This window comes from Schistocerca americana, chromosome X (assembly GCF_021461395.2).
Source record: "Schistocerca americana isolate TAMUIC-IGC-003095 chromosome X, iqSchAmer2.1, whole genome shotgun sequence".
In the NCBI taxonomy this organism is placed as follows: Eukaryota; Metazoa; Arthropoda; class Insecta; order Orthoptera; family Acrididae; genus Schistocerca; species Schistocerca americana.
The window spans coordinates 519,632,886-519,649,310 of NC_060130.1; the positions used below are offsets into that span (position 1 = coordinate 519,632,886).

Below are 16,425 nucleotides of genomic sequence, written 5' to 3' on the forward strand. Positions count from 1 at the left end.
TGAGTGGATCGTCATTAAGGTAAAGTTATGGTTCTAGATGAACGGTACAACGCCGACAGAAGTGCATAACACACGACTTTGCGGCCGAAAACTGGATACTGTGGGCTAGAGCCCATGACTACGTCTTGTGGATAGTTCCCTGTAGGCACCGATGAGCAACACCAGTACTGGTGGAGCAGTATGAAATGCAGAAGTCGTCTGCAAACAGATGGTGAGACAGACAGCCCTACAGCTGCTGTTAGACCATTAATGGCCACTAAAAAGAGAGAGAAAATACAGAGCCCTGCAGGACCCCATTCTCGTGGATATGGGGGGGAGGGGGGCGAGGGGGGGGGAGGGGGAGCTATGGGGAGGCACCAACTTTGAGACAGAAATTACGAAGCGACATTCTGGATAAAAATTGGGCAGGCCGGAAGTGTAAGACAGTGAGGTACACTGCGTTATCACAGCCCTCAGTGGCAATCTCTTTGAAGGTGGTTCCACTTCTGAGCCATGAAGACGCCGGCTACCTCACAATTTAAGCTCTCTTATGAAGCTGTCGTTCATTGAAGATGCGCTTCAGGACATTACAATATATTCAGTACGTGGTTAGAAACCAAACCAAACAATTTTTGGCTGGGGGAGGGACCACTTCCCGGAGCCCTGATGGCAGCGAGTGTGTTGACATAAAATTGGTCATGTTTCTTTGCAAGAGGGTGTGCAGCTGATATCTCGCATCCACCTTGTTGGGATGAGCTTTCAGCCTTTCGTGTGCCGACACTACAGCCTCCCTGAAATGCAGTTAATTGCAAAAACTGAGGTAGAACAACACTGCTTCAGGGTGCTCAGCAGGTCAAGCGCATTTGTTACAGACTCAGCGTATGCACGCTCAGTACATACTTCTCCCTCCGTCCACAGCACAGCGCGTTCAGTCCCTGTCTCTACTGTTCAGCATCACTGCCCTCACGCAAACATTTCTACTTTGCCTCCCTAGGACAAATTCTCCACGCGTGCTATTCCGCTAAAATACGGGATTAGAGTGTCGCATTGCAGCTATACCATTAACTGAGCTTCTGAAAGAATATGAATACGGTGTACATGCTAACAATATGAATTGGATCCGCACACTGTATGTCAGTGATACTTTAGAAGACATGTTTACACATACAGACGCTCAAAATTTGCCATCCCTAAAATATTTCTTAATTCCAATCGATGGTCAACGGTGTGATTTGTTTAACGCTTCAGGTATTATAAATATTTCGAATAACTTCTACATGGTATTCCTCACGGAAATATGTCTGACTACGATATTTTAAAAACGGTTTATTTGACAGAACTTTTAATCCGCAAGTACGAATGACAGACACACAAATTAACTAAATCTGTATCTTGCAAGCCACTTTACTGGATGCGGCGTGAGGCGGAGGGTACCTTCTGTGCCAGTGTGACTTCCTTCCCTCCCCCCCACTCCCTCACCCTCCCTCCCTCTTTCCTGTCCCAGTCTTGAGTGGTGCGCTGGAATAACGACAATCGTGTTCTTTTCGGGAGATGTACATAGGAAAAAGCAACACATCAGTTGACGCTTCTGCGAAAGTATGCTCTTCGAATTTTAACACTAAACCACTTCGTGACCCACAACGACGCTTTTGTACGTCTGCCTCTGGAGTTGAGGTGACAACCAAATTACGCTGTAACCCTTAAGAACTAGTGAGAGCGCGTTGCTGATCTTAGGAACTTCTCTATTTTCACAGCAGTCCTATATGGACTAGTTCCCAGACCTATGAGAAATATTCACATGTCGAACGATACCGTTGTGTAAACTTCCTCTTTCGTAGGTGGATCATACTTCCTGAGGATTCTTCCGATGAATCTGTGTGCCATCTGCCTTACCAGCGATTAGTTTTGTGTGGTCGTTCCACATTAAGTCGCAGCGTGCGCATACTCCCAAATATTTACTGGATCTAACTGATTCCATTGAGTGTTTAACAATCATGTAATCAGAAAGCAACGGGTTTCCCGCCTATTCATGCGCAGTACTTTACATTTGTTTTTGTTGAGGACCAACAGCCACACACTGTCTCAAAAATCGATCAAATGCCTCTGAGCACTATGGGACTTAACATCTGTGGTCATCAGTCCCCTAGAACTTAGAACTACTTAAACCTAACTAACCTAAGGACATCACACACATCCATGCCCGAGGCAGGATTCGAACCTGCGACCATAGCAGTCGCGCGGTTCCGGACTGAGCGCCTAGAACCGCGAGACCACCGCGGCCGGCTCAAAAATCGATCCCCTGTAGGTAGTCTTGCATCTGGCTAGACTTCTCTAGCCTTGCAACTTCTCTCTATACTACAGCATCTTCCGCTAATCTCCGCACGGAGCCATCGAAGTTATCCGCTGAGTCTTTCCATCTGTCATCTAAAGTAATGGTCCTGTAACACTCCCTTAAAATACCCGTAACTACTCTTTCTTGTCTGAAGATACCTGCCCGTTAAGAATGACATGCTGCGTTATTTTTGCTAGGAAATCTTCAGTCCGATCACAAAGCTGGTCCGATACTCCGTACATTCACATTTTGTTTTTTAGGCACAGCGAGGAACAGTAATTATTATGGGAGATCTAAGGTTCTTATATGAAAATCTTGCTTTTATTTCGTGCCGTGTGTTGTGTAGAACTGTCTCAGTGGAATGACGACAAACCGAAGCTTAAATTAGTTTGTAGTTCCTATTTACACAATATACTGATGGTTCATACTTCCATTCCGACAAGCGATGTGTCACATTTACTCTTACGGAACTCTTCTGAGCTCTATCTTTTGAAGCATAACATTAGCTTTAAGCAGACTGGGTCGCCATCTTGTTTGGTATGGAAGTAGCCCACCAGTAAATAACAGCTATACTGTAAGCTGCTGCTGTTCTCAGAGCACCGGAGCGTACTGCTAGCAGTTAAAAACAAGTTGCCATCATCTCTTTTGTGAAAGTTCCACTTCTCATCCATTAAGATCTTGAGAGACCTGAAATCACTGTGTTCAATGTATTCACTATTTTCTTTCTTCCATATCCTCCAGACCTTTATTTTGAGGTACATTTCGACATTACCATGTTCAGAAAAAAAATGTGTATCGTTTTTGCTATAGGAAACAATTGAATCGAGCCGAAAGTCGCCACACACCATCAGGTGGCTTGCGGAGTATGGATGTAGATGTAGAAGCTCAAAGAAAAGTAAAAAAATTATCCGTAGGCTTAATAAACAAGGATTTAGTTTAAAATTCTTTTATATTGGCACGAAACGTACTTCAAACCACCACAATCAACAAGTAAACTTTGAAACGGTTAAGAAATCTCTCTCGCAGAAAGAATGTAAAAAAGACGCAGCCGTTTGACCATCGTACGCATTCCCGTATGGAGGACGTAATAGGCATCCGCAGCGTAGAGAAGGTAATGAAAGAGTTGAAAACAAATCGCCAGGTCAGGATGAAATCCAAATTCGGTTTTACAGAGAGTACTCCATGGCATTGGCCCCTTACTTAGCTCATATTTATTGCCGATCTGTCGCCTATCTCGAAGTCCTATGCGACTGGAAAATTAGAGCAGGTTACTCCTGTATGTAAGAACGGTAAAAGAACGGATCTGCGAAATTACAGATCAATATCCGTAACATCGATCTGCTGCAGAGTTCTTGAGCATATTTTCAACTCAAATGTAATAAATTTCTTTGAGACGAAAAGTTTCTGTACACGTATCATTGGTTTTAGAAATAAGCATATCTTTTCTCTCATCATATCCGACGATCCACAGATTAACAGTAGGCAGATTCCATCTTCCTAGATTTCCAGAAAGCATATAACAACGTGCCCAACTGCAGACTGATAATGAAAGTACGAACATATAGAATAGGTTCACAGATGTGAGTGGCTCGAAGACGTCTTAAGTAATAGAACCAAGCATTTTGTTCCCTGAATGTCCATCAGAAACAAGGGTGTCGTCAGGTACGCCCCAGAGAAGTGTGATACGACCGCTGCTTTCCTTTATGTACGTAAATGATCTGACGGACAGGGTGAGCAGTGATCAGCAGCTGTTTGGTGATGATGCTATGGTGTACGGGAAGGTGTCGTCGTTGAGTGACTGTAGAAGGGTACAAGATAACTGCAACGAAATTTCTAGGTGGTGTGATGAGAGAGCTTGCTCTAAATATAGCGAACTAAGTTAATACAGATGAGTAGGAAAAAAACAATTCCGTAATGCTCCGATACAGCATTGGTACTGTGCCGCTCGACACATTAACGTCGATTAAATATCGAAATGGAACGAGGATGTAAGGACTGTAATGGGATCGGTGGATGGTCTATTTTTGTTTATTGTGAGAATTCTAGGAAAGTGTGGTTCATCTGAAGGACACCGCTTGTAGAACACCAGTGTGACCCATCCTTTAATACTGCTCGAATGTTTGGGATCCCACCAGGTCCGTTTAAAAGAAGAGATCTAAGCAGTTCAGAGGCACGCTGTTAGATTTGTTTCCGGCAGGTTCGATCAGCACGCAAGTATTACAGAGATGCTTCGTGAACTCAAATGGGAATCCCTGGAGGGAAAGCGATGTTCTTTTCATGAAACCCTAATGAGAAAATTTAGAAAAGCGGCATCTGAAGCTGACTGCAGAACGATTCTACTGCCGCCAATGTACATTTCACACAACGACGGCGAAGATAAAGTAGCGCTCGTAGAGAGGCATATAGACTGTTTACCCCACGTTCTGGTGGCGAGCGGAACAGAAAAGGAAATGTGTAGTAGTTGTACGAGGCACACTCAACCACACACCATATGCTAGCTTGTTGAGTCACCACCACCACCACCACCACCACCACCACCACCACCACCACCTTCCCCCCCCCCCCCCCCTTCTGCTCTCAAGATGAAAAGTGCGAAGTTTCACCGTGGTTCTGGGTCCACTTTAAACTGTATGTCGTCCTACAATTGGCTGGTTATATCAGAACAGATAATTATCTAGAGAAGGCAAGTATGCGCCACCTTTAACACGGTAAGACCTTTGATAGCAAAGGACTGTAGTGTTCAACCTTTGGTAGAAAACAGTTCTACTAAGGAAGTAAAATTCGAATTACACATGGTCGTAATTGTTCTCAGCCCTTAACAACATTGGCCGGTCGGAGTGGCCGTGCGGTTCTAGGCCCTACAGTCTGGAACCGAGCAACCGCTACGGTCGCAGGTTCGAATCCTGCCTCGGGCATGGATGTGTGTGATGTTCTTAGGTTAGTTAGGTTTAATTAGTTCTAAGTTCTAGGCGACTGATGACCTCAGAAGTTAAGTCGCATAGTGCTCAGAACCATTTGAACCTTAACGACATTAAAATTTTGTGCCATGCCGGAACTAATTCTGCTCTATAGTTCGGCTATCCGAGCATACCCAGAAGTCCGAAACAAAACTTCATCCTGCACCTGTCCTCTCCAGTTATTCCAGTTCAGCATGGAAGACAAGGCCACGGATTCCGTTGTTAGAATTCCTCCCTAGTACGTAAGTCTAGAGTATCACTAATTAGCGTAGCTTACTGAACTGACTATCGAAGAAAGATTCTGCTGAGTTTTCTTAGGCTAATTACTACAAAACATCACATTTTACAGTCACTAGGAAATCTAGTTTTCCTTCTCTGTGCTCCTTTATCATCAGTATTTAAGCAAAAGTTGGACTAAATCGCTAGCACAATTTTATCGGCAATCGCAGGAGGAAAAGTTGTTTCAGTTTGTGGAGTGGTTCGGAGTACAGATTGACAGACTGCCATACATATGTTACATTAGCATGCTGTAGAGTTATTTTAAGTGGTCTATGTTCTCTTATGATTTTTTTACTGACTAAACTCTTATGTAGGAATCAATACAGGTTTCACAAGCTCCTATCTGATGGTGCGAAATCCAGCACGTTTAGTTCTCGAACTGCAGAAGATTACACTGAGTGGCACCTAAGCTGTTGCCCTGTTCCTCTACTCCGGGAAACAAAGTGACAGTTAACCAGTCTAATCCAGGAAACAATACGTGGTTGACGGAATGTTAGGGCAGGGAAGCGTTTGGTTTGAAGATTTCTTTGAAATCAAACTCAGTACGTCCTCCACAATAGAGGAGGTGAAGTCAGAAGGGAAACTAGCATTGCGCATGCTTTGAGATCTCTGGCGAACATCATTATTAGCGATATAAATAAACTAAATGAGGACATGCTGCATGTGAATATAGTTCATTAGCTGCTTGTCAGTTTACAAACAGTCAACAATGATTTAGGGAAAAAGGAAACCTGAGCAGTTACAACAGCCCACTTGATTCCATATCGTCGTAAGTTGGTTTCCGTAATCCAGTATTGCAGTTGTTCGCCACGGAAACAATTGCCTTCTGATAACGAGTTGCTGTTATTGTCCCAATTGCATGTTATCCCCTTGGCGACTTGAAACTAAGACGCGTAAATGAAAGCATACAGCTCAACGTTGAGCTGTGGACGTACCTTTGAACGTATGGTTGCCGGAGACAAACATTTGAACGTCCCTGGCACACTTTAGTTCCTACCAGGGACAGGATTCTCTGGTGTGGCAGCAATGTCAACTTCCTAAATTAAGTGTGTTTGTTATGCTCTCTTCCTTTGCATACAAATTGCGTGAACGCATGGAACTGCGTGACAGTCTTGTGTGTATTCTACCCATTGGGAGACTCGCGGGTAAATTCATTATTATGTCGTCATCCTATATCCAGAACGTGAGGAAGAGACCAGAGAAAAACATTTTATGTTTACTATGGGGATCTCTATACTCACTGCAACCTTTCATAATGACCTTACCCTGAGAGTTCGTAGTGCCTTCTGCAAGGTGAACCAGAAATCAACCTACAGAATTTCTGAATGTCTAGAGGGAGATTATCCAAGCATCTTGATAAAAGTGACCCGGGGTTTTCGGTGGCTCGTTACAAAAAATGGCTCTGAGCACTATTGGACTCAACTCCTGAGGTCATTAGTCCCCTAGAACTTAGAACTAGTTAAACCTAACTAATCTAAGGACATCACAAACATCCATCCATGCCCGAGGCAGGATTCGAACCTGCGACCGTAGCGGTCTTGCGGTTCCAGACTGCAGCGCCTTTAACCGCACGGCCACTTCGGCCGGCCGGCTCGTTACAGATTAACGGTATTACCCTTTGATTTCTTAGCTCTTTCTACCTTTAATCTGTACTGCAATGAAAATCTGTACACAACAATGCAACTGTCTACGGTATGTGCTGCGCGTTTTTTTCTTTTCGGACATAAACTTATTCCATTCATTTCCCGTACTTGCCGTTGGGAGCAGTTATGCTCACTTTATTCTCCACGTCATGCTTGTATTCAGTACTACTACGTTCTTGTCGGATTAGTTTTTCCGTCAGTGTTCGTTGTACATTGGGCCGCCTCTGCAGCTGACTTGTCAGCGTGGATAACTACCATACGTACTACCCAATACAACCAAATCTTCTTCTTCTTCGTGCGAGGAATGGACCGGGTTGCACTCAGCCTCGTGATGGCAACTGAGAAACTACTTGAATAAGACAGTGGCTCCAAAGTCGGCTACATGGTCGGGAGAACGGTGTGCTGACCACATGCCCTTCCATTGCCACATCCCCATGGCGCCTAAAGGAAGAGGATTACACTGCGATCGGTCGATGTCCTTTGGGTCTCGACGACGAACTCGTTCGTTTTAAGGTAACAGTGATACACAACCGTATAGACAGGTTTACTGATGAAGCGTTGGTCGATACGGACGTCGTATTAGTTCACTGAATGCAATGGAAGAGCGGTTGTGTTAATTAGGGGCTCCGTAACCAGAAAGTGATTTTGCATCTTAGCTTTGGCTTTGACCACTGCGTCGATCAACCCTGCTGCGCCCATTATCTAAATCGAGAAAAAACAATGCTTTCCATCTCTCAAGATCTTGTATCTCTAATTTACTACCTTTTTGAAATTTCTTCAATTTTGATCTCCAGATAACAACCAATAAATTATGACCGTGTCTGCTCCTTGAAATATTTTGAGGCTTAAAACCTGGTTTTAGGGCCTCTGTGTTACCATTATGAAATCTATTAGGAATCTTCTGGTGCTTCCTGTCTTATCCTACACAACCTTCTTTCACGATTCTTAAATCAATTGTGTACGCTGGTGTCCAAAATTAAAGCAACAAACTGCTATTTCACCGTCCTGTGTCTAATTAACGATATAATCATACAAGCTGTCAACAGATTTAGTTACGACCGTCTTCTGAAAGGAACGGACGACCGTCCCAGCAATGACGTTCAGGGCACTTAATCTGGGTAGTGTTTGCAGGGTACTCCCACATCGACAATCGCTGTGTACACAGTCACAGACGGTGCAGCATGGCAGAGGAGAGACCCCTACAGACACTGCTGTGGAGGACCATAGGAAGAATGGGAACAGGAGAGTCGCAAACAGTTTACAGAGACCGAAACTATCCCAGAGACCAGGACAGGACGGACACGTATGACATCAGAAAGAGTGGACCGTTAAGGGCACGACGGTACCGCTTTACTACTGCACTGCAATTGGCATCTGACCTCACAGCATCCCCGGTGTACAGAAGGCTTCATCAGAATGGTCATTGTTGTTGGAGACCTGCTGTCTGTCTACCTCTGGCGTGTCTTCGCAGAAGGGAACGTCTAGAGTGGAGCCGTCAACATGTCACCTGAACGGTAGAACGGTGGGCCAATGTTCTTTCCACATATGAGTCCCAATTTGGTCTGTAGAGTAATTCTCGACCGATTCGCATCTGGAGGTCACGTGGAACACGATTTCGGGACGCAAACATCGTGGAAAAATATCGATATCGAGGAGGATCCCTAATGGTATGGTCAGGGACTATGTTGACCACACGAACACTTCTACATGAGACTGTACAGGTGAATATGCACCATTTAATTGCTGTCAGGTAACGTGAAAATATCTTGGAATCTCATGCGCGGTTGTTGCGAGGTGCTGTGGGCCTAGACTTCGTATTGATTGACGATAATGCTCGACCTCAAAGCACAGATGGTTGATATTTTTGAAGACGGCATGGCCCGCTCGCATTCCGGACTTTAATCCCACAGAGAATGTCTGGAATGCACTAAGGAGACGGGTTGCGTGACACCAGTATCCCCCAACCACTCTCCAAGATTTATTAGCCGCTCTGCAGGAAGAATGGACGTTATTGCCTCAACAGGAGATTGAAGGTATCTTTCATAGCATGTCCTGTCGTTGTCAGGCCTATATTGCTGCCAAAGGTGGTCACACCCCATACTGAGCACCTTAACCAGTTGTCAGAATGGTTTTTTTTGTTGGGGTTTAAGGGCGCTCAACTACTGAGGTCATTAGCGCCCAGTCACAATCGTTAGAGCACATAGAATCTAGTAAAACTCAAGGGGAGGGGGGGGGGGACACCAGAAAGTCCTTACAAAGATGCAGATAAAATAAGTAAAAGAGTTAGATGTCTTTGGACAAGCCAGTCAAAGTTATAAAACGCAGAACACGAGCAGCTGCTCGAGCGTCATCAGCTAAAATATCCGGTAAAGTAGATGGCAGGGACAGGACAACACGAGATTGACTAAAGCGGGGACACAACAATAAAACATGGCGCACTGTTAATGCCTGACCACAAGGGCACTGCGGGGCTGGGTCACCGGAAAGCAGGTGGCGGTGGCTAAACCGGCAATGCCCAATCCACAGCCTGGTCAGAGGGACCTCCTCCCGCCGAGATGGTCGGGAGGAGGTTGTCCAAGCAGTTGCGAGTGGTTTTACTGCCCGGAGCTTGTTTCCTTGTAGGGATGACCAAGCATCCCACCACAACGACACAAGCCTCTTACAAACAACCACACGAACGTAAGATGACGGGACACAATGGGAGGCTGGCCGAGGCAGGAGGACTGCAGCCTTGGCTGCAGCATCAGCAGCCTCATTCCCAGGCACTCCCACATGGCCGGGAACCCACAGAAAGCTGACAGGAGAACCATTATCAGCGAAAGAATGGAGGGACTGTTGGATCCGTTGCACCAAAGGATGGACCGGATAGGGAGTTCCAAGGCTCTGAAGAGCACTGAGTGTATCAGAGCAGAGTACATACGATGAATGGCGGTGGCGGCGGGCATACTGAACGGCCTGATGGAGAGCAAAAAGCTCGGCCGTAAAGCTGGAACATTGGTCGAGGAGCCGGTATTTAAAGGTGACGGCCCCGACGACAAAGGCACAGCCAACACCATCGTCAGTTTTTGAGCCATCAGTGTAAATAAAGGTGTGACCGGCAAGTCGAGCACGAAGTTTGACAAACCGTGAGCAATACACTGCAGCCGGAGTACCCTCCTTCGGGAGTGAGCTGAGGTCGAGATAAATATGAACCGGAGCCTGGAGCAAAGGTGGTGTCGGGCTCTCACCCTCTCTGAAGGTGGTAGGGAGGGCAAAATCCAATTGTCGAAGCAGGCGACGGAAGCGGACTTGGGGGGGCAGCAGGGCAGACACATACAACCCGTACTGACTGTCGAGAGAATCAGCGAAGAAGGACTGATAAAAGGGGTGGTCGGGCATTGACAACAGCCAGCAGGCATACCGACACAGCAGTACATCGCGCCGGTAGGTCAATGGTAATTCGGCAGCTTCAGGACTAGTGTAGAAGGCTACAGTCGCAAGACATAACCCCCGATGGTGGATGGAGTTGAGACGGCGTAAGAGGGATGGCCGAGCAGACGAGTAGACGAGGCTCCCATAATCCAGCTTCGATCGGACTATGGACCGATACAAGCGAAGCAGGACAGTGCGATCCGCTCCCCAAGATGAACCACTAAGAACTCTGAGGACATTAAGGGAACGTGTACAACGGGCCGCCAAATAAGAGACGTGCGGAGACAAACAAAGTTTCCTGTCCAATGCGAGCCCTAGAAACTTAGTTGTTTCCACGAATGGGAGAACAACGGGACCGAGATGTAAGGATGGCGGAAGGAACGCTTTATATCGCCAATAGTTGATACAAACCGTCTTCTCTTCAGAGAACCGGAAGCCATTTGCCACGCTTCATGAGTATAGTGTATCTAGACAACGCTGAAGGCAGCGCTCCAGGAGGCATGTTCTCTGGGCACTGCAGTAGATCGCGAAGTCATCAACAAAGAGACATTAGGTGGAATGCAATCCATAATTGGATTGATCGCGATGGCAACAAGGGCTACGCTCAAGACGGAGCCCTGAGGGACTCAGTTCTCCTGGAGGAAGACGTCGGACAATACGGAACCCACAAGTACCCTAAACTTTCGATCTGTTAAAAAGGAATCAATAAAAAGGGGCAGGCGACCGCGTAGGCCCCACCTGTGCATAGTGCGGAGGATACCTCCTCTCCAACAGGTATCATAAGCCTTCTCCAAATCGAAGAACACGGCTAGTGTTTGGAGCCTTCGCAAAAAGTTGTTCATGATGAATGTCGACAAGGTCACAAGGTGGTCAACAGCGGAGAGGCGGCGACGAAAGCTGCATTGGACGTTGGTAAGTAGCCATTGAGATTCAAGAATCCAGACTAACCGAGCATTAACCATGCGCTCCATCACCTTACAGACACAGCTCGTAAGAGAAATGGGGGGTAACTAGAAGGAAGGTGTCTATCCTTCCCGGGTTTGGGTATAGGAACAACGACAGCGTCACGCCAACGCATGGGGACCTGACCTTCGGTCCAGACGCGATTGTAGGTACGAAGAAGGAAGCTTTTGCTCGCCGGAGAAAGGTGTGTCAGCATCTGAACGTGAATGGCATCTGGGCCTGGAGCAGAGGACTGGGACAGTGCAAGCGCACGTTCGAGTTCCCGCATAGTAAAGGGGGCATTATAAGTTTCCAGATTCAGCGAGTGGAAGGAAGGTCGCCGAGCCTCTTCTGCCTCTTTCCTGGGAAGGAAGGCAGGGTGGTAATGGGCGGAGCTTGAAACCTCCGCGAAAAAGCGGCCGAAGGCGTTGGAGACAGCCACAGGATCAACAAGGACCTCATTACCTGAGGTCAGGCCAGGTACCGAGGAGTGGGCCTTAATGCCCGACAGCCGGCGCAGGCCACCCCAAACGACGGAAGAGGGAGTAAAACTGTTAAAGGAGCTGGTGAAAGAGGCCCAACAAGCTTTTTTGCTGTCTTTGATGACTCTACGGCATTGCGCTCTGAGTCGTTTGTATCCAATACAATTCGCCAACGTAGGATGGCGGCGAAAGGTGCGTAAAGCACGTCGTCGAGCACGGATAGCGTCTCGACAAGCCTCATTCCAACAGGGGACGGAAACGCGATGTGAAGAAGAGGCAGTACGAGGAATGGAACGTTCGGCAGCATTGATGATAACAGCCGTGAGGTATTCGACCTGACTGTCACAACTGAGAAAATCGTGGTCCGGAAAGGTCGCCATGGAGGAGTGAAATCCACAGTCAGCTTTCGGTATGTTCCAGCTTGAAGGACGTGGGGATGGGGTGTGATGCAGGAGACTAACAACACAGGGGAAGTGGTCGCTCGAATAGGTGTCAGAAAGGACATACCACTCGAACAGACGGGCAAGAGTGGTAGAACAGATCGAAAGGTCCAAGTGGGAGTAGGTATGAGTAGAGCCCGAGAGGAAAGTCGGGGCGCCAGTATTGAGGCAGACAAGATTGAGATGGTTGAAGACATCCGCCAAGAGGGAGCCTCTTTGACAGGATGCAGGAGAGCCCCAAAGGGGATGATGGGCATTGAAGTCGCCAAACAATAAAAACGGCGGGGGAAGCTGAACAATCAGGTGCATCATGTCAGCCCGACTAACAGCGGATGACGATGGAGTGTAGATGGTACAAACTGAAAAAGTAAAAGCAGAAAGAGTAATACGGACAGCTATTGCTTGGAGTGGGGTGGTCAACGGGATGGGATGGAAATAGACATCGTCTCGAACGAGCAACATGACCCCACCATGAGCTGGGATACTGTCCACAGGGGTGAGGTCATACCACTCCGAGGTATAGTGGGTAAAGGCAATACGGTCAGTCGGGCGCAACTTGGCTTCCTGGAGACCAAGGACGAGTGGACAGTGCAGGTGGAGGAGCAGTCGTAATTCCTCCCGATTAGATCGAATACCTCTTATGTTCCAATGTAACAAGGCCATCGCTAGTCAGAAAAAAAGGGGGGAACGAGACGGGGGAAGAACTGGTCACCTCGACGGCCGCGGAGGGCCAGGTTTCGAGGGAACAACGCTACAACTGGCGGGAGAAGGATCCTGTTCCATCGAGTCGTCGCCAGCTGCGGCCGCTGTCCCGGGTTGCGTAGGAGGGGCAGCATCATTTGCCGACGAGAGGCCAGCTGAGCGCCTGGCAGCAGAGTGTCCCGGCGAAACTGAGGATGGCCGGGAGCAGCGACTCACGGATAGAGCGTTAGACGAATCGCGCCGGGGTGGAGAGGGGGATAGAGACTACTTCTTGGAGGCCTTCTTGGAAGTCCGAGGAGGCACAGGGATGGTGGGCTGGACCCGAAGAAGGTCCTCACGCGCGGGGTCCGTTTTGGAAAGCCGGACCTCTGAAGCCGGGGTCCGGAACGTTTCCCCGATGGACGCCTGAGAAGAGGATCGCTTCTCAGGCGGCGGGGTGGGAGGAGGAAGGGTGGCCCCTGGGGCAGAGGGGGCGGGGACCGCGGGGATGGAGGATTTGGAAGGGAGGGATTTGGGAGGCGGTGGCATAGACCCCGGATGGGGGGAGGAGGTGGAGGGGGGACAGGATAGGGGTGAGGATACTGCTGAAGGAGTGGACACGACTGAGGCAAACGAAGTTGTCAACGTCACGGGATGGAGGCGGTCATACTTCTTCCTGGCCTCAGAATAAGAGAGACGATCCAAAGTTTTGAGTTCTTGAATCTTCTTCTCCTTATCAGAATATGTGTGTGTGTGTGTGTGTGTGTGTGTGTGTGTGTGTGTGTGTGTGACTGCGCGAACGCGGGCGCAAATCCATTGAGTTGAAAAAACTGATAACATTTTTGTCTACCGTTATGCATGTTGCAGTGGATTACTTTGTGTATTCTTTACATTGTTTCTACGTTACTATCACCTGTTTATACTGTTTTGTGGCCATCCTTTCCCCCATTCCATGTTGTACTTTTTCCTTTTCCTAGAGTCAAATTCCAGTATCCCACCACAAATTCTGATCTCCTGTAACTATCTGAATAATTTCTTTTATCTGATCATACGTTCCTCTAGTCTCTCAATCCGCGGGTATAGCTGTCAAACTTTTACACTGCGGTGGTTGTTGATTGCATGACTATTTTCGCGACGATGATCGCGGTTTTCCACTGTAGTTCCCCTTCATTCGTATTTTATTATTCATTATTAAACCTCTCCTCATGAACCCTATTTGATTTTGTATTGGCAATCAAGTATCCATGCAACCACAAATAATAATCCTTCCTGCCATCGCACTTCACTAATTCCCACTACTTATTTTATGCTATCCATTTACTGGAGTTCTCTAACCAACCTACGCCATAAAAGGTGTCTAGCATTCCTCGCTTCAACCTGTCAAATTCCAGATTTGCTTTCCATGATGACTTCTTCCAGAATAGTCTTCGCCATTAGATTCGAATGGGGGGACTAGTTTACTTCCGGAATATTTTATCCCAAGATGCCATAATTAAACCATGCAGTAGAGCTACATATTCTCGAGAAATGTAACGGGTTTAGTTGTTTAGTTCCCACTGATTTCAGTCATACGCAGTATCAACATAACGAGGCCGTTTTCGTTATCGTTACAAGACCATATCAGTCAATTACCCAGACCGTTACTTCCGAAACTACTGAAAAATGCTGTTCCTCCTTTTCAGGAACCATATGTTAATGTGGCCTCTCCGGAGATGTGACTGCACTTACGATGTGGCTACCCTATCACTGTGGTACAGAAACCACGCTAATTGCAGAAAGGTAAAATCTGTGACACTGTAGGTAATTCATTTTAGCACGCGACTGTCTTAAAGTGGCACCCTCTCTCACGTGTTGCGGTAGTGACTCTGGGACGTCCCCTTCATCATTCACATCCACATTCTCCTCCTCGTCCTGCCCGCCCCCCACCCATCCCCCAACCAAAAGACTGCTGCTGTTTGTCGTTCTCACCTGATTTAACGCCGGATACAGTCTTCAGAGTTGAGTCATATTCGTTTCTGTCAGACTAGCATTTAGGTACCTGGAAATCGGCGCTGATACTCACCTCGTAGAAGAGCCACATGCTGAAGAAGACCTGCGCCAGGTTGTACAGCACGAGTGGGACTTTGAGCTGCATCGCTTTGCGGTCGCGCATGAGTCTCGGCCCCACCACCTTGGCGATGTAGGCGTAGCTCACGCATATCAGCAGCGTAGGCAGCGGACCCGACATCAACGGCCAGTCCTTGACGCGCTGGTCTGCAACCACAGCACACAGTACACACATTGTAGCGCTCTACGACAAATACACACACACACACACACACACACACACACACACACACACACCTGCACATAGCCAGCTTGGAAATAGAATTGTTGGTAAGCCTTCGTGTTAGCGATCTTTCTGATTTTACCTCGAAGGTTCTTTCATGAGAGAAACGCAGGAGCATCCAGTAAGTTGACTAATCCTTCTACGGTTTCTCCCTCTAAATTTTAACAGTGAACGATGCCGTAGTGTACAATGCCTCCCTTGTAACACCTGTCACCGGAGTTTATGAGCGTCTCCATCAAGCATTTGCTCTTATTAAACGAATCTCTCACGAAACATGCTGCTCTTCTTTGGATCCTGTATTACTTAAATCAGTCTGAAAAGGCACAGTCTGAAGTCCAATATTCAAGCATCGGCTGACAGAGGGTTTTGTGAGCTGCCTTTCGTGGGCAGACTACACCACCTATCAGTCACATTCAGGGATCTGCCTTTTCTACGATTGGTTTTATGTGGTCGTTCCACTTTAAACCACTCCATAAGCATACTCTAAGATACTTTACGAACTTGATCGCTGCTTGCGATTGTTCTGCGATGGTGTGACCATTTAACAAGGGTCATTTTCGTGTCTCTATACAAAATACGGTGCATTTGTTTGTCGTGAGGATTAACTGCCAGTTTTTTGTTTGTTTTGGTTTTAGGGCGCAAAACTGCTATGGTCATTAGCGCCCGGTCTGTGACTTAGCAAAAGGTAAAAAACGAAAATGGAAACCAGCAGCAATGGGAACGAAACTCAAAAAATTGGAGAAACTAAAAGGAGGAAAGCTTAAAAAACCACTACAGAAAGTGGGTTGGTTGTCCGCAAAAAGAGCTTCAAATGACTGACGTCATCTCACTGGCACTAATAAACTCGAGAACGCGATCGGCCGAGCGCGTCTCATCTGCTAAAATGGACGATATTTCAGGCGACAGCTGTAGACGGGCGCGTAACGGAGTAAAATAGGGGCACTCAATTA

General features: G+C 47.2%; 1 protein-coding gene across 1 annotated transcript in view; it reads right to left on the bottom strand.

Moving 5' to 3' along the window:
- LOC124555003 (elongation of very long chain fatty acids protein-like) overlaps positions 1–16,425 on the bottom strand; it is a 227,124-nt gene that overhangs the window by 70,644 nt on the left and 140,055 nt on the right. Inside the window, exon 3 of the mRNA XM_047128746.1 lies at positions 15,209–15,399. Within this exon, the coding sequence (XP_046984702.1) occupies positions 15,209–15,399 (191 nt within the window). The remainder of the gene's footprint in view (positions 1–15,208; positions 15,400–16,425) is intronic.